The sequence below is a fragment of the Erithacus rubecula genome (assembly GCF_903797595.1).
Source record: "Erithacus rubecula genome assembly, chromosome: 3".
NCBI classification, from domain to species: Eukaryota; Metazoa; Chordata; class Aves; order Passeriformes; family Muscicapidae; genus Erithacus; species Erithacus rubecula.
In genome coordinates, this window is record NC_136689.1 from 41,727,219 (window position 1) to 41,746,358 (window position 19,140).

General features: G+C 34.6%; 1 protein-coding gene across 8 annotated transcripts in view; it reads left to right on the forward strand.

Annotated features, from left to right (window-relative positions):
- Window positions 1–19,140, forward strand: part of ATP2C1 (ATPase secretory pathway Ca2+ transporting 1) — a 63,169-nt gene that overhangs the window by 38,378 nt on the left and 5,651 nt on the right. For all 8 annotated transcript variants that reach the window (XM_079302025.1, XM_079302029.1, XM_079302026.1 and 5 more), the window contains 17 exons: window positions 731–792; window positions 1,149–1,257; window positions 2,995–3,150; window positions 3,696–3,764; window positions 4,454–4,529; window positions 5,018–5,084; window positions 6,170–6,294; window positions 7,510–7,607; window positions 9,106–9,201; window positions 9,312–9,401; window positions 10,112–10,216; window positions 11,907–12,063; window positions 13,308–13,478; window positions 14,467–14,564; window positions 16,116–16,166; window positions 16,946–17,112; window positions 18,642–18,710. In XM_079302025.1, the coding sequence (XP_079158151.1) occupies window positions 731–792; window positions 1,149–1,257; window positions 2,995–3,150; window positions 3,696–3,764; window positions 4,454–4,529; window positions 5,018–5,084; window positions 6,170–6,294; window positions 7,510–7,607; window positions 9,106–9,201; window positions 9,312–9,401; window positions 10,112–10,216; window positions 11,907–12,063; window positions 13,308–13,478; window positions 14,467–14,564; window positions 16,116–16,166; window positions 16,946–17,112; window positions 18,642–18,710 (1,766 nt within the window). The remainder of the gene's footprint in view (window positions 1–730; window positions 793–1,148; window positions 1,258–2,994; window positions 3,151–3,695; window positions 3,765–4,453; window positions 4,530–5,017; window positions 5,085–6,169; window positions 6,295–7,509; window positions 7,608–9,105; window positions 9,202–9,311; window positions 9,402–10,111; window positions 10,217–11,906; window positions 12,064–13,307; window positions 13,479–14,466; window positions 14,565–16,115; window positions 16,167–16,945; window positions 17,113–18,641; window positions 18,711–19,140) is intronic.

Below are 19,140 nucleotides of genomic sequence, written 5' to 3' on the forward strand. Positions count from 1 at the left end.
ATAATATTATATGTCATACAATATTATGTCAATATTATACTTAGCAATAGGAGGAATTGGTAAGGAAGCCCTTGTAATAAACAGTGTAGAATACTTAAACATCTAACTTCATAGAAAATAATTTGAAAATGTAAGTCTTGCTTTAATTTTGTACAGAAATGGAAAAAAAGATTGTCTTCATTTCCCAAGTCATAAAAAAGTTTTTTCATTCTGTAAATGCACAGCTTTAGTCAGGATGTGCGTAAACCAGAATTGCTTTGTGTGTTTGTACTTTATATGTACTTTATATCTTTTAATTACCTTAATTTTGTAACCTGTTTATCAAGTTAAAGATGAGGTGTTACCTTGGCTCTCCTGGGGCTAGGAGCATGAACACAGTATTTTTGGTACAATTTGTTAAATTGTGGCATTCAGTTATGTCTGATGCCTGAGTTTAGAAGCATTTTAGCAAGTATTACAGAATCTGAAGATATCAAAGCAAAATGACAAGGACCTCTGCTGTTTTTTCAGAAGAAATGCATGTAGGCAAATCTGTACATTTTTCAGTGTTTGGACCATATTTGCTTTTTAACCTATCTAACAAAATTGCTGAAAGTCATCTCTTATCTGTTTGGAATATTAATACAACTTTCTTAATGAAATAAATTTCAGTAGCTGAATTTTATGCTGTGCAAGTTTTCCCTGTTTAAAACCACAATCTGCTTTATTTTTTAAAAAAATGTCTCTGCAGGAGTACAGATCAGAAAAATCTCTTGAAGAGCTTAGTAAACTAGTGCCTCCAGAATGCCATTGGTATGTAATTTTGTCCTTTGTGTCCTAAAGTAAATAATAAGAAATCTGAATTGAGCAAATGGGAAAGATTTTACTGAACTTACTTCCTGTGTATCAAGTTCTTATGGTGACATAGAACATACTTTGCTTTTGCTCATTTTAAAGATTGTTTTATGAGCCTAAAAAAAATGGTGTTGTATGGTTGCCTCTCTAAACCCTTCGAATGATGTTACTGATGTGTAAGCTCTGAGAAACAAGCAGCAAATTAGAAATATTTTGCTGAAAAGTGTAGCATTGCAATGTGCAATCAATGGTGTGAATGCTTTTCTCAGCCAAAATGCCAGAGAAGTCATTCTTACTGCTCTTTGTGCCTACAGTGTGCGAGAAGGTCGGGTGGAACACACACTTGCAAGAGATTTAGTGCCAGGTGATACAGTCTGCCTGTCAGTGGGAGACAGAGTTCCAGCTGATCTACGATTATTTGAGGTATATTCCTAACTTAGATTTCATAGTTGATAACTTTGTTTTTTGTGAGACACAGGGGAAGATAGCCCTGAGTACTGGAGTGCAGTGTTCTTGTTTGGAAGTCACAACTATCTTGATAGAATATTTGAAGTAATTACTTTCCAAGTGTCACATACATTCTTAACCAATGTATGTTGTTTCTTAGTGTAGGACAGGAGAAGAAAGAATTTTTCAATTTTATGTATAATGTACATGAAATTATTGAAAATACTTTTTTTTCCCCTGAATGTTAAATTTGTTGTACAAACATTGCTTTCAGTCTGAGTGCTAAGATATTTTGGCATCTGGTTGAAGGTAGTTTTCACTCTTTATTTGCATTAAATTTTAAGGTGTAGTTCCACTACTCTCCAATTGTGCTGGTGTAATCTTTTCTCTCTGATGCTTTTTCATCAGTGTGTGTTGTTATATCTTCTAGTTTACTTAGTACTTAATTTGTGGTATTAACACTGTTGGAAGTACTTGGGTTGAAGCAATTTCACTATAGCAGTACTTGAACATTCTCTAAAAATTAAGTGGAATGTGTGTATATATATTAAATGAATCTGTCATATTTTGGTAGTTTTAGTTGAATTATATCATTTTTCTGTCAAATAGGACATCCTCAGTTTGCTCAGTATCTGGGTTATCTATCCTGTTAAGGTAGTGTCTAGATATAAAAATCTGTATGTCCAGGTTATCCACAGTTGATAGTTAATTAATCAGTCTTCATTTCAATGACAAATTCTAAATTTGCTAGTTTCTTGACAAATTTGTTTGGATTGTGTTGTTAGCCTCTGTGGTGTAGTTGGTACTTGAGTGGGTTTATTTTTTATGGTTGCAAACACACTACTTCCCTTGGCAATTGTGTAGTCCCTGCATTGTTATGAAACTGCTGTTGCAGCAGCACCTACTTTCTTCCTTTTATCTGATACCATGATATGATAGCAGCATGCTCAGGCCTCTTGCAAAGGAAAGCAGAAATGGAATTAGAAGTTTCTCAGCTGTCTGCAGCCCTTCACTAGATGAGATTTTTTTCCATCCTAAACTACTCTTGCACATCATTTGAAAATAAGAGCATGTCATCTTATTTTCCTCTTGTGTCTACTGGCATTGCTACAGGTTGATGTATTTTAAAAAGAAATTATATGGAGATCATATTTTCAGAGAAAGAACTGGATTTGTTCTGCATATTCTCATTGTTGCTGTCCTAGAAAATGGTAGAAGTGGTAACCAGGCACTATTTGCTTTGGAAAGGCATTTGCATAAGTGAAAACTTTTCTTCACTGGTCTGATTTTTCAGGGACAATCTTGATTTTCAAAATGAATTTGCAGATCTTTTCTGGCCTTGGTTTTCTGTGTGTTAATGAATGGTCCATGAAGTTTTCTGATAATCTTCTCTAAAGCCAGTGTATTGAATCAAAAACTAATGTACCCATAGCAGTGTAGGCTTGAAACACAATTCCTTTTGGTAGTGGTGAGAAATATTTCAGAGCTCATGGCTAAATTTGAACAGTAGCAAAATGGCATCTTCATCTTCCATCTTTGGTGAGAGTTTTGTAGGAGTGATTGTTGCTTCGATGATCTTTAAAATATTGACGTGTCTGCTTATCATATGAATAAATTGGTTATATTTTAATGGTCAGACTTGTGAAACTTACCTTTACACTTCCAAATACTTACAAAATATTGTCATGCTTTTTACACATTCTGTTTTCAAAGGCTGTGGACCTTTCTATTGATGAATCCAGTCTCACAGGTGAGACAGCTCCTTGCTCTAAATCTACAGCTCCTCAGCCAGCAGCAACCAATGGAGACCTTACTTCCAGGAGCAATATTGCTTTCATGGGGACATTGGTCAGATGTGGAAAAGCAAAGGTAAAATCATTATTGAGAGAGAATAACATGTTCCATGTTTCAACTATTTAAAGACAGTTATTTTTTAGGTTTATCTCCCAGTGATTAGTGTGATACTTTGCAGAGCTTTTCTCACTGGTGCTTTTTCATACACTAGTTTAATAAGAAGACTATGGCCATGAGAGCTCAAATTCATAGGGAGCAGATGATGTAAAACTTCTCTGTCTGGGTGTTTTGCTTCTAGAGGTACACTTGTGTGTTTGAAAATATGTGTTTGAAAATATGGTTATGGCTAGTGTTAGGTGTTACCAGTTTGAGTTTTGCTACTGGTAGTTAATAGGTACTTCAGCAGTGCACAAAAAAGCAATTTGTTTCACTGAGGCAAAAGGTTTTGTAGGAAAAATTCCCTACTTGTGACAAGAACTAATTCTGTAAACATTGTTAAAATTTGTATTGGGCTAAATGGCATTTGCCCATGATTGGAGTAAAATCTGTCAATTAACAACCATTAAAACTAAAACTTCAGATTTGATTTGGCTTTGTTGGTTTTGTGGTTTTTTTTTTAGGGGATAGTTATTGGAACAGGAGAAAACTCTGAATTTGGGGAGGTTTTCAAAATGATGCAAGCAGAAGAGGTAAGATAAGATATTTAGAAGCCAAGACATAGTTTGAAAGTATTTCATTCACTAAAACTTTGAATTTATTCCATAGGAGCTTAGTTAAACATACATTGCTTTCAGTATTTTCCTTTCTTGTAGTGAAGTAAATCTTAACTCTTGAACATGAAAGTAAAATTGAATACAGTGCAAGAAAATACCTGTAGCTGACCTAAAGATAGTAGCTGTGAAAATAATACTCTGAACCTGTCTAAATATTTACATAACTTTCTGTTTTGCTAAATTGAATTTTCTGTAGATGATTAAAAACATTCCTTCTGAGATATAACTGGACTTCCAGGGCTCTAATACCCCTGTTTTGAAAATCAGTTTTATTCTTGCTACCAAGAGTTTTTGGTCTTGGGGGAAGTATGGTGGCTTGTAGTTGGGCTGAGGTTTTGTTTTTTTAAGGAAATTTTTGATATATTAGATTCATTGCAGATATCACAAAGCCGTAGAAGAATATTCCTAATAAATATTTCATTTAATTGAAGTATTTTTGAATCTCATTGAGTGCTGTGAAAGAACAGTCTGTTTTCCTAAAGTGAATATATGGAAATATAGGGTATATCTGCATCTTATTCACTGACTGTCTTGAATTTTGCATCTGTGAAGTAAAATGTGATGCAGTCCATTTGTTAACTGCTGCTTGTTTGCTATTTATCAAGGCCCCAAAGACACCTCTGCAGAAGAGCATGGATCTCTTGGGAAAACAGCTTTCCTTGTATTCCTTTGGTATAATAGGTAAGATAATAATTGCAAAATATTATCTAATGGCCTGGGAAATGGAAGACAGAATCTCTAAAAATCCTTTGGCTCCTGATTTAATTGGTCACTTTGAGTTCATGCCACTAGTCATCTGAAAATTGCATAATGTGACATAAGTCTAATCCTAAGGGTGTTTACTTGCTTCTTCCTGCAAATGTGTTTTACTGACTTTTTGTCCTCCAAATACTTCCTTTTAAATTGCAATGTGTCTTGGATTCTGATTCAAAGTGGGCATAATGAGTACCTCACTTAGAAATATGATTGGGCAACTTCACTGGCTGATACTTTCTTCATCTTTGTCATACTAATGGAATCATGACAGTGAAATAAATAATACAAATTTATGGGTAGCACAATGGGTGAGCTTTGTTCTGGTTATATGATTTTTTTTTTTTTTTTCTTGTCCCCATGAGGCTACAGTACATGCTGGTTTACATTTATCCCCTTGACTGTTTTCTTTATAGGAGTTATTATGCTAGTTGGCTGGTTGCAAGGAAAGCATATCCTTGATATGTTCACAATTGGTGTGAGGTAAGATTTATATTTTGAAATAATGTATATCGTGCATTACAGCAAGTGTTTGAAACTAGTGATCTATTTTACAGTATGCTTGCATACACTGCTCTTAACTTTATGTAAGTGATTCAAAATGAAAATAGAAAAGGAAATTCATGCATATTTTTTATGGTGCAGTGTGTTTCTGTCAGTTTCTTAAACTTTACACTCATTTGGTGATTTCTGAGTGTCTTGTGGAATGTCTGCAAACAGGCAATAGAATTGTACAGTTTGAATTTTTGTTGCTGAATAAATAAAATAGCTGTAATTTTACAAGGCATATGACAAAACTAGTTATTGCTAGTTATTTGCAAGCTTTGTGTCATATAGTTCAGAAACTTATTTTCTACTATATTATGCAAACTTAATCCCAGTCTGTTTGCTGAGAACAGCACTGAATTTAGATGTCTAACTCCATGTTCCTAGAAAAGTTGTGGGGCTGCTGATTACATGGGCAGTGCATAAGGCAGAAAGGTTTCTTTAAGTGGCAGGATCAGACCCTGAAGAATTACACATTTGTGGAAGGGAGAAAAGAAACCGAGGAACTGCATCTTTGAGAATTGCCTAATGAGTTGCGATCTTGTTTATATTGTCATCAAGTTTTTATTTGTTTGTTTTTAAAATGACCTCCAAGGCCATTCCCTGACTGAATCTGCTGCCACATCATGATCTGGCAGTAACAATTGTAGATCAGTGGTGGCATTTCCCAGTTCTATTTAGTGCTGACTACACTTATTCTTCATAATCTGGGCTGCTTTGAACTGCCTAATTAGTGTTTTGTGTAGGCAAAACAGATGTACAATTGATTTCTCCCTCTCCCCTACGTTTCTTCATACTTTTGCATAAATAATGAGTAGAAATGATCCAATTTATTTCATTTGTTGCTGTCTTCAGCAGGTTTCTTTTAACAAATGCTATATAACTAGAATCACATGCCAACTTCTTCCTTTCAGTTTTAACCAGTAATCTACAGAAACAATGTTCTGAACTGTAAATTCATCATTACTGTGTATTCCTGTATAACATTTGAAATCATATCTGTGTATTTATTTTCGTTGCAGTTTGGCTGTAGCTGCAATCCCTGAAGGACTCCCAATTGTGGTGACGGTGACACTGGCCCTTGGTGTGATGAGAATGGTGAAGAAAAGGGCTATTGTAAAAAAGCTGCCTATTGTTGAAACTTTAGGTATGACTGGACTGACTTTTGAGGTGGTGTTTTTGATGTAAACATTAGGAAATACTAATGACTTATGAGGAAAACAAAGCAGGTATTCTTATTTTGCTAGCAGTTTGTTGGCATTTTTAAAACACTCCTGAATTGGATGTGTGTTACACTGGAGCAATTCAGGGAGATGTTTCCATGGGCCTTCTAAGTACTTTTCTTAAACTGAAATAAAGAATCTGCCAGTTAATAGCATGCCATGCTAGCAATAGACTAAAGTGTTTGCTGTAAGATGTTCTTGATAAGTAAGACTTGTAAAATATTTCTGAAATTTTAACTTTTTGATGTAAATTTGTGAGTGATATTGACAGTTGAAAACAAATCCATATTTGATTATTAGAAAAAGCTTTATAATCATAATGCACCTTTAGGATGTTATGCTGCTTGTATTAGAACCTAAAATAATTTAGACTTTGAAGCTCAAAAAAGTTCTGTATGCAGGTTGAGTTATAAAACATGTAAAGCACAGAAGATGGAAAAGAAATACAAATACTAAGATGAATAATTTTGCCACATCGAAATTCCTTTTTGCAATTTGAAGATTGGGAATTTTTTTTTCTACGTCTCTAGCAGAGTTTCATGAGTTTTGCAAGGTTTTTTGTTGCTTGTACTGTTCCTGCTGTCATGTCCAGAAATGTCAAGATGCTGCAACACTCTGAGAATCTCAATTCCAAAGTTAAAAAGGCATATACAAATCTCACATTTTTGTAATCTTTTCCAGCTTATTAAAATTTGTAGGCTTATTAGTAAGTCACATGTGTGTGACACATAGTATGGCTAGTGTTAAATACATGTTGTACTTTTTAATAAAGAAGAATTATTTTTGTAAAGCAGGCTCTTAGTTTTTCTCCTCACCAGGAATCACAACTGAGATTTCAGTAACATAGCTTGAGATACAGCAGAATAAAATAAAGGATAGGTAGTGAGTGGACACATTTTGTATAAATTGTGAATTTGTGATTTAAATTAGGTTTGGAGGGGTTTGTTATTTATTGGGCAAACTCTTAAAGAATCTTACACAATTATTCATTAGTCATTGAAAATTTGCTGTCTTTCACTTGTTCTTATTCACAGACAGCTGCAATATTTCTAGAAATTTGCTCAGATTGCATACTTTTGTATTTGTTCATTACTCAGTTCTAAACAAGAATTATCTTATAAATGTTAATGTTATTTCAGGTTGTTGCAATGTCATTTGTTCTGACAAAACTGGAACTCTGACAAAGAATGAGATGACTGTTACCCATATTTTTACTTCTGATGGACAGCATGCTGAGGTATGCAGTGTGATACTTAGACTTGAATTTGCCTTTTTATTTTGTTGTGTAACATGCTGGACTATACTGCAGGTAAAGCATCAGTTTAGAAAGCATAAATTTGTTGTACTTAGCTCCTGTCCCTCAGTTCATTTAGTATGCAGCCTTTGAGCTCTGCTGTCCAAGCCTTCTCTGGTTACAGAAACATTTTATATGTTTTTATATATACGTTTTATATATATTTACACATATATATAAATTTATATATATTTACATATATTTTTTAAAAATATATGTTAAGTTCTTGAAACTTTTGGTGACTGTAGGTCATGCACGGTAAGAAATGGATGCTGAGATAGACAAGTTGAGAGATTGTGTGTTTCTTCAGTACAGAAAATTGAGGCTATTTTGCTGTTTCAGGTACAAAGAAAACCCCCCAAAAATTTACATGTTCCAAATATTTAAAGTGGAGATATCCAGCTTTTTGCCTAAAAGACAAAAGGTGTCAAAAGACAGAAAACTGTTCATACTGAATATGCTGTCATTCTTGGTTTTTTATAATGGATGGACTTTCAAGTAGGAGCAGGACATGAAACAGTGATAGTTGAGATTAGGGAGTTGCTGGAAAGGCTGATGATATAAATCCACAGAAGAGAAGCAAAAGCAGCAGGAATGGAAAAGCAGTGAGGTGTGGAACTGGATGTGAGTTCATAGGAATGTTTTAATCAAGTTCTTAAATTCTCAAACTTCTTGATCAGGTCTCTATTTCCACACTAGAGTTAAGAGATGATCTTGTAATTTTATTCTGTAGGAAAAAATACTGACATTTTTTCACATTCTTTCCTATTAATTGCCTATATTTTGTTACATATCCTTATACTTGTTTTTTTTAATTGATAAAAGTTTATATGAATATTGCTATTAGCACAGTTGCATCTGAGGCAAATCAGCTCCTTTTTCCTAATGGAAAGAGAACTTAAAATGGCTGTGAAATATATTAGTTGTTAATGCTGTAGATATGAGGACTTTTTTGGGATCTTAGTAGGATGCCTGGTTTTATGCACTAAAAATAGAATTTTGCTGGTTTTAGCACCTTTCTGATGTCTGAGAGGCTGTTCAACTGTTTTTTGGGGTTTTTTTTAATAACTCGATAGAAGTAGGACTCTACTCTGTAATAATATTCCCCTGCAGGGGATATGCATTATTAATCAGGGTGAAGACAAATAGGAGGAAAAAAGTCAGAAAGCAAAAGAAAAAAGAAAGCATGCCTAATGCTGTATGGAAACAACATACACTACGTTTTTTTATGCTAAGGATAGATTGATACTGGTTAAAGAAATTAGTCTCTAATATATTTTATTGAACTCAGAGTGTTGCTAGAAGCTGAGTAAGAAGAATTTATGCACAGTGAGTAAAAGCAGCCATTTTGAATGAACTTTTGAAATTCTTCTGTAGTTTTGAGACCAGTTAACCTGGTGAACACTAAGTTGCATGCTGCCTCTGGCTGCTTGTCTTGCAGGTTACTGGAGTAGGTTATAACAGGTTTGGAGAAGTGATGCTTGATGGTGAAGTTATTCATGGTTATAACAACCCGTCCATTAGCAAAATTGTGGAGGTAAGATCTTGGCAAAGAAAGGTGAGTTTTAACTTATGATGTAGCACAAGAGTTTTGTATGGGATTTACTTTGTGTTCTCTTTTCTTCCTTTTCCTTCCTCATCTTTTAGGCTGGTTGTGTGTGCAATGATGCCGTGATTAGAAACAACACATTGATGGGGAAGCCAACAGAAGGGGCTTTAATTGCACTTGCTATGAAGGTGTGTACTTGATAGTGCTTTTTGGATTCATGGCAGGTGGGAAATATGTAGAAATAAGTTGTGGCTTTGTTTTTCTCATTTTCTTCTCTTTTGGATCTCCTAGATTTGTATTGCAACTGCTCATCTCCTATGTTTTTCTTGTAAATCTTGGGCGTTCTGAAGGATCAGAAAAAAAATATTTACGAGTGAAGTAAAATCTCTTTTCATCTTTTTGCACTTAGTACTGTCTTTTTACCTGCCACAAACTGATTTACCTGTTGAATATTGACTGTACTGTCTCTTTCCCAGTTTCACATCAGTAGCAGAGGGAAGTTGATGACTGATGTATTGGTGACTGCAGAATTTATAGTCCTCTTAAGTGCAGAGCTTTTGAATTGTGGATATTGTGCTGAAGTGTTTGGGTTTTTTTCTTTTGAGGGGGGATGGGTTGTTATTGCTATTATGTGTAAATCTGTGACACACCCATTGCAGCTACTGAGAAGTGTAGCAAGGCTCATGCTGAAGCCTGAAAGAAATTTCTAGGTGTTTTCAGTGCTAGTTTGTCAAGAAGTCTATCTAAATTGGAGCAGTGTGCTCAGAAGGCAATTTTGGAGATAAAATTGTTCTTCAATTTGCTCACTAAGGTGTTTCAACAAGTCTTCAAATTTCATACCTATTTGGAAAGAAAAGGTCCTGACATTGTGGTGATACTCTATATCTGTTTTATACAGATGGGTTTAGATGGAGTCCAGGAAGACTACATAAGGAAGGCTGAATATCCCTTCAGCTCAGAACAGAAATGGATGGCTGTTAAATGCATTCACAGAACGCAGCAGGTAAACTTCAATCACTGTTTCCATGAGCACTGGCTTTGTAGAATGGTTATCTACCTTGTTTAATATCTTCATTTTTCGCTTCAGAAGTTTTGGAGGGCTGGCAGTAGTGCACAGTCCTGGAAATATGGTTTGATAATAGACACAGCTTTAATTTCAAGCTCTGAAGCAGAGAAAAGGAAACACAATAAATAATTTCCATGAAAGACATCCTGGGAAAGTGTTTTAAGTATTTTGAAAACTGAGACCTTGATTGTATACTTAGCTATTTTTCCCTCCTCCTTCCTTCTCAAACACCTAAAGCAGTTCTGCCAATCTTCTGCTGTTCCAGTGCTAGTTACGTAATGAATGAAGAACAAGAATATGCATTGATGTTCAATAGTAAAATTTCATTTGCTTGAAAACACAGGATTTCTGGTTTTGATGCAGACATCACGTCTCCAGTGTTGACAAATTTTATTAATGTCAACACTGGCATGGATTATCAATAAAACGCACTCTTTAACATATTTTTTCTCTCTTTTGGTACGTTAACATACATATGTGCATTCATGTTTCATTTAGATCCATATCAATGTTTTTGTTACAAGTATTGACATAATCACTGCCAGTCTGATAACTGGAGCCTGCTAGACAATATGTCTAGCATCGGATCTTATATTGGATTTATGAAAAATCCTCCATTATTTCAGACCAAAACCAGGCTTGCTGACAGTGTTCCAGTATTACTGAAAAATCTTTGCTTTGGAAAGAAAGCATTTGACTCCTTTTAGCTATGGATAATATTTAGCATGGATAATATTGTTGATTATCCATGTCTGTGTCAAGAATGGTGAGCAGAAATTGGTATTAGATTTTAATCTATGTAAAGACTTACTGTGTATGTGTTTTGAAATCAGCAATATTAAAAGAATGTTGGAAAATTGGTAACAGATTTAAAGGGAACATAAATTACTTGAAGACTAAGAAAATACAGTGGATTTAGAAACTTGAAAGTCTCATCAGTTAAGCCTATAATGAAAGATTGAGTTAACTTGACTGCTGTGCATGTAAATAACTTCACAGGAAGAAAATAGGTATATTAGAAAAGAGCATTTTAGTTCAGCTGGAGAGAAGATGAGTGACCAATGATTGGAAATTTAGCTGAGGCAGCAGTTCTTAATGGAGAGGTGGGGGAAGGGAAGGAATGAGTTGATTTAGTGATGGATTTATGTGTTTGAGGTAGGTGAGGGACTCAGTCTCATACCATCCTCTCAAGGCTGGATGGCTATCTGGGATATATTAGTTATTAGGCCTTATACAAGAATGGAGGCAATGTTTAATGACCTGTTCAGCTGGTCTGATGATGAGCTTAAGGTCTTTCTGGTCTAATGTCCTCTATAGGTTGAATTTCTGTCCTTTGCATGGCCTCTTAGTCTGTAAACTGTGGCTTGCAGTGCCTGTGTTTGATGTCTACTGAAGTGAGATACTGATTATTAGCTTGGCTCTTTTGACTTTACAACTCTTGAATGTACACTGTCTAGAGACACTCAAAAGAACAGATTTTTATGTTTAGAAATGTAGGTTTGATATGCATTATGTTAAGATTGTCAAGAAGAGTACACATCTGTCATTCTTATGTAACCATGTATGTATGTACATGTGTATGTGTAGTTATGCATACACGTGCACAGAACTGCTCTTTTTGTTTTAGGACAAACCTGAGATTTGCTTTATGAAAGGTGCTTATGAACAAGTCATTAGATACTGTACATCATATAACTGTAAGGGACAGAGCCTACCCCTGGTGCAGCAACAGAGAGAGCAATACCAGCAAGAGAAGGTGTCTATGGGTTCTGCAGGGCTTAGAGGTAAGGCTGATTCAGTCTCTCAAAATAACAATTTCATTTAAATGGCAACTGCTTGTTAAAAAACCCAACCCTAAACCAGTAACAACGAACAACAGCAGCCCAAAACACTGGGATCTTCTTTTTTTTGGTTGGTTGGTTGGGGTTTTTTTGTTCAGTAAGTGCCACTGTGTTGCTTAGTTTTTAGACCTGTGTAATAACATGATTAAACTGCAAAGGGTGAGCAAGGGCACTGTTGCCTGCTGTCGTCTCTTGCAAATGACCATACCGGACCAGTACATTTCTACTTAATGACTTCCACACCTTGTTATAGATTCCTGTGGGTTTTTTTCTTTTAATGTGAATGTGTATATTTGTCTATTACTTTGGGTCCTGTCTCCTTCATGAATTAGGCTAGCAAAACTGATTGGAGGCCAGGAGATGCCATTAGAATTATCTTCTGTGTTAGCAAGCTGTGTAGAATTTTAGATAAAACAATGTATTTTTCACAAGATGATTGACAGGAGTTCATTATGGTCCAGGGTTATATGTGACTGGCTTTCTTTGGCCTCTGTAAAGAGATCTCTAGGCTGTTAAGTCCATGCACAGCTTTATAATATTTTTTTAAGGGAGGAGTACTCTGTGGTTCAGGAATTTTCTAAGATGCAAATTATTAGAAGCTGAGAGGATATGCTAGGAGTGGTATTTTTTTCTGTTTCATTTGAACAGTCATTTGTTCTGTCAGAAAAATCAAGGGTAATGTTTTGAAAAAGTCAAACTTGCTTTTTCCTTACAACTCTTGATGACGTTTAAATATATTTTAATTAAGAATCCTACTTTAAAAGACATTCCAGAAAATATTCAGCATGTACTCAATGAAATCTCAACAGGTAAAAAAAAAAAAAAAACCCCAGAAAATAAATACGTTAACTGATTCTCTCTTTCATCCTAATGCATAAAAGAAATGCACAGAGAAATCACATATCTAGATGTGGTTCTCCTTGTACACAGTCAAAATATAGACACTTAGAGATGAGAATAAATAGGAGAATTATCTTTAAAACCTGGCTGTTTGGTAAGGAATTCTTTAGAACACAAGAGTGTACATAAGTAGGCTATTGTGAATGCTCAGCACTGCTATTAGCAAGGTTTAAAAAAAGGAAAATATCCAGCCCTTTGTTCTATGCTGACCTGCTGGTTTGAAACAGTTGTTTTAAATGCTGTTATAAACATTAATTTCAAATCTTAACATTTTTATTTCTTTAAAGTTCTGGCCTTAGCTTCTGGTCCTGAGTTAGGACAGCTGACGTTTTTGGGGCTTGTGGGAATAATCGATCCCCCACGGACTGGTGTAAAAGAAGCTGTTACTACACTCATCACCTCAGGAGTTGCAATAAAAATGGTTACTGGAGATTCACAGGAAACTGCAGTTGCCATTGGTATGAATAGTTCACTTCCTTTCATCTTTTGTTTTCTGCTTAGCTAATTGTTAGGAAGTGTGCATATTAACTGTTTAATGTTTGTGGGTTCTGTATTGTGGATTAATGTATGGCACAGTGGAATTAGTGGGGAAAAAAGACTCAAAAAACCCAGGATCCTATCCTGAAGTGATACTTTGGTTTCAGCTTGAATAGCAGTCTTTCCTGTTGGGTTAATATATGGCTTTGGCTGTTTGAAACTGTATTTTTTTGTGTTGTTTACTTATTATATATGCTTGACTTCTGATTCTTACTGTTACATCACCTCCAAGCCTCAACTTTGGTTGCCTGTCTCTGACACAGGGGTCAACTAAGAGCCAGTGACAAGGAGTAATGATGTATGGCACTTCTGTGCTGTCTAGTACAGTTTTGTCCATACAACTAAGTTTGAACCTTAAGTATTATTAATAAATATTTAAACAAATTATTTAATGTCTTTTTACAGTACAGTGCATTCAAGAACAAGCACTTTAGCCAGAATAAGAATTCTTTACAAACAGGATGATGAACAGTTGAATGTGCATGTGAAGAGTATACCCCCAAACTCAGAGTATTTTATCAGAGGCTTTTTTTCTTTCCCTTGTCTTTTTCATGTTATTTTTAATTTTCTTTTCTGTTATTTTTGAACTGTAAATTCTTTCAAAGGGCTGAAATCCTCTATTTGTTCATATGACACCTGACAGAATCAACTATAGACCTTTAGACCTAAAAAGCCTAAGCAAATAAATACCTGATTTAGGATAGACTTTGTAGCATGTTGTTATTACTCAAGAGTTCATCTAATTTACTCCAACATACTGAATCAATAATGTAGTGAGATGTTCTGCTCCAGATATTTAAAATCTGAAATGCTGCAGAAAATATTAGGATTAAAAAAAAAATAATTGGATATTTAATGTCTTAAAAGGGTAAATTATTATAATAAGGTTTTTTTATTACTTTTTTACAGCTAGTCGACTAGGATTGTATTCCAAAAATTCACAGGCAATCTCTGGAGAAGAGATAGATGATTTGGATATTCAACAGCTTTCTCAAATAACACCAAAGGTTTGTTTTGATATACTACTTCCTGAAATGTGGTAAAGGATGCATTTACATATTGAGAAATGTTTTTTTTTCTGTGGCAAGCTAAAATGTAATTTTCAGAGTTACAAATAATATTGTTCTAATAATTGTCTTTTGGTCTGACATATAACCAATATGAAAATCTATTTCTTTGAACTTACACAGTTATCTTTTTAGGGAGTTTATTACTTCTGTCTCTTTTAATGACTCAAGGTTTTTTTTTATCTTTAGCTTTCATTTTGCCACCTCTTAGTGAACATCAGCTTTTTGTATTATTAGGCCATTTTATTTCTGAGCAACTCAGTTCATTTATATAATCTTAAAGTCTGCATGTTCAGACAGTCCATTCTTTTGTAATTCGTGAGAGGACTTGTCTGTTTTTAATGATTTTGATTCATCTGAGGTCACTAGTTGGGAATTTTGAAATGGTCTATTTATTAAGTTACTGCTTAATACTTTTTAGTTATTAAATAACTAAATGGGTTAACCAGTGTCCAAGTTATGAATGTGAAAACAATCAAATGCAACAGAGGTTCTGGTTTAGCTGTGTTGCAAAATTCATGCATCAAAATGTTTCTCTGTTTGCAAAGGACTGCAAAATTGCACTGCAGCATGCTTGAGCCATGGTGTAAGAAAGCCAAAAGTCAGTATTTGCAATCAAGAGATGTGCATGTCAGCTTTTCTTAGTGACTCATAGAAACTGAGAAAAAGAATTGTGTGGCAAATAGTAATTTTTGGTTTATTTGGCAATATGTGTTCTTAAGGGCTGTAAATAGCCACATTAAGTAACTGAAGTAAATACAAATTTACTTACACATGTTTGACCTTTGACCCAATTGCTTTTGTAGGTATTTGCTTAAAGTCTTATTAGAAATTAATTAAAATCAACCAATAAGATTGGAAGCTGTATACAGTCTAAAGTGATTGGTGAGAAATCTAGCTTTTTGTCACACTTCTTGAAAAGGAAAAATGCTAACTGTATGGAGATTAAGGAAAACTAAATTCCACATGCTCAAATATCAATTTAGAGAAAAGTCCAGAGACCAAGAAAAATCTGAAAATTGGTCTGTCCAAGTCAGAATTCTTGATCTGCTTTAAAACTTCAATTTTTAATAATGTGTTCTAAACTTGTAAAATTGAAATATCCTAAATAGTTTGTCACTTGTGCTGATAAGGAGAAAGGATGTTGATTGTAGAGTCAGCATTACAATTGCCTGCATAAATTTAGTCAGGAAGGCCAGCAATAAGCTATTATACCTCCATTGCTTCATTATTTTAGAAGGCTTTTAAATTGCACATTCTATCTTGAAATAAGTAGCACTAACTTTGTTTACTAGAACACACTTTGAATCTTCTCTAAAATTAATGATTTCACTCAATTAAAAATGCAGCTCACTAGTGCTTCAGCTTAAGGGCTAACAAGAATACAGTTGGCCTTTGATTGTGGTTTTTTTGCCCTCTACCTTAATAGAATTCAATGCCATTCTTTACATATCTGAAATTTTCACCACTACTTCATTACTCTTTGAATAGGTTGCAGTATTCTACAGAGCCAGTCCCCGACATAAATTGAAAATTATAAAGGTATGTCACATAGAGGCTCAAATGCTGGACTGTTGCTATGGGTATTGCCTGTGCTGCTTTACTTAACCTGTAATGTGCTACAGTGTGTCACAATAAAATCAGATATGCATCTGATTTGTCACTGAAGTGTACTTGAAAATATTACCTAGAAAAATGCATAGTGCCCACAAGGAATAGGTAGGTAACATTGTGCTTTCTTCTATGTAGGGAGCTGGGGATTGATTGAGATTTTGTGTCATGTTGCAGTTGAATTGACTAGGAACTTGAAAACCATCTTTCTGATACTTGCCAGATGAGATAAAGGGAATGAATTTCAAGCCCATGTCTGTGGCAATGACTATTCAGAAGTTAACAAAAGAAGGTAGAAAAGAAGGACGAACTCAGTGTAACAATCGGAACAATCAGAAAAGTGACAATAAGGAGAAGTCAAAACACTGAGACTGTAGGGATGCATGTAAGATTTATGAAAAGGTGATAATGGTAATATGGAAATACAGTATCTTCTGTCTTCCTCTAGAGTTTTTTCTTTCCCCTAAAGGCAAATTTTATATACCCTAGGTTTAAAATTTAGGCTGTCTGAATGTACAAACTGAAGTTTTACCCAAAAACCTGTATAAAAATTATTTAGAACAGAAGCAGCTGCTTTTTTCTTTAGGACATTACAGTGCAATTATAGGAAATGGGGGAGGGGGAACAGTGATACAAAACTTGTATCTAGAATAATTTTTATAGGATGGATTATTTCAATCCCTGATTTAAGTTCTTTTCCTTCTCTTTAGTCCCTGCAAAATAATGGTGCCGTAGTAGCTATGACAGGAGATGGAGTGAATGATGCTGTTGCTCTGAAGGCTGCAGATATTGGTGTAGCAATGGGACAAACTGGAACAGATGTTTGTAAAGAGGCAGCAGATATGATCCTCGTGGATGATGATTTTCAGACAATAATGTAGGTGGCCTTTATGTACATATTCTTGTACTATACAGCTTTAATTAGGTGTTGCCGTGGTTAAACCAGTAGAAGTTTCCCTGAACTTGTAAATGTAGCTGCTGTAAATGAGTTTTCTGCTCAGTCAGGAGTATTAGCATGTTTGGAAACACACCTGAGGTGAAATTGTGAGTCCAGTGATGAGTAGATTTCATTCAATTTTGTACTTCAGAAGTATAAAAGTAATTAAAAAATGACAGAGCATGGCACTCAAGATTTTAAAAAATTAGGTAGATCTCAGTTTGTTTTCAACTCTTAAATGTGGTGATTTCAGAAAAGGAAAAAATGTTAACTCTTTAGATATCATAGGTGAAAATAGGTTATTAGCATCTGGTAACCAGCTGTTTGTACTTGTTAATTTTTTTTTGGTTGGTGTGTTTCAAAAAAAGCTTAGCTAAACTTACGCTATTTTGACTTTAACTCATCTGACTTTTGAAGGTAGTGATTGTTGACAGAGCTGAACACTGTCTGGCGAAATAGCCTTCATTTTGAAATTATGCATCAATCTCAGAACACTTCAGTTCCAAAATATGACACTTAGCCCTTGGGAAGAAATGAAATGGAGAAGTACAGTATAAGAAAATCTACCTATGTAGCAGTATGTCAGAGGATGATATGATGTTGTCACACTAATTCAGCCAAAAGAAATATGCTGTTATGCAAAAACATAACAGAGAAGGGAATCATTTTAACATGGTCAGAAGAGTACATAGGAGGGACATCTGCAGTAGGTACTTTACACAGGCTTGGTGAGATTTTTGCTGGAATGTGTTATCCAATTTTGCTCACTTTATCAGGGGAGTTCTCAATAGGAGAGGGTGAATGCTAAGGAAAAAAAAGAAATATGAAGTTCCATATTTTTCTATCTTTAAATTTTTCTGTTTTAAGTTACTGAAAGAATGCTATTTAATTATTGGGAGAATGGAAGAAAAAAAATCAGTTTTATTTGCAGCAAAGGAGGCTTGATTTGGGTACCAGAAAACCCTTTCTCACTGTAGTAATAGTGACAATGTGGTAGGCAAGTTGTGACACATGCCAGGGGTTGTGAAAATAGTCTGTACATATTTAATTTATTTCAGAGGAAGAATACATGGTCCTCTAAAGCCATGCTGTATTTCTGTGGTATTTTTAGCCTGGCGGGGGGTGGGGGAGGATATTTGTTGGCTTTTTGGGTTTTGTGGTTTTTGATTTTTTAAATTATCTGACTTGATTTAGAAGCTCTTATCAAGGATGGTGGTGAATTTTGTACATAGAGGAGATATTATTCTAATAATTACATTTTGAAAGTTAAGTATCTGGAAAAATAACTTGTGATTATTCAAAATCACAGAAGAATTTGGGTTCTAATAGTCAAGTTGAAAAACAATGACAAAGATAAAAGAACCTTTACTCCATTTGTTTCTTGCTGGTTTTATTGCTGCTTAAATTAATAGCTTTTTTGTTTGTTTTAAGCATTTGTCTAGTAATGTAATCTTTGTTTTTAATTGCAGGTCTGCAATTGAAGAGGGTAAAGGAATTTATAATAATATAAAAAATTTTGTTAGATTTCAACTGAGCACGTAAGTTTGAAAAGCTGTCAGAACCAGAAGTTTCTTGTGAATGAATCAAAGCATGAAGCAGATGCATAAATTCATGTTAATACTGTAAATTGCAAGCAGGATGCTGATATACTGTGCTTTTGAGTTTTCACTATTTTGTTGTATTTGGTGGCTTGTTTTGTTTTTAAGGACCCAGAAGATAGTGCAATGAGCAGACATGTAATTTTGTCACAGTTCTTCCTGTTGAGATGTGTAAAGTCAGTTACTGAAGGGATAATGAAAAACAGCATAGCTGTTTTTGGCTCTCTGTTTAAATGAGAAGCTTGTAGTCAGTCTGTCCCTCCTTAACTAGAACATGTATTCAAATGGAGGAAACCAGGGAATCAGGAGGTTAGTTTTTCTGAAAAGCATTTATTAGTTTGTGGAATGAGCTAACTATATGAAGCTGATT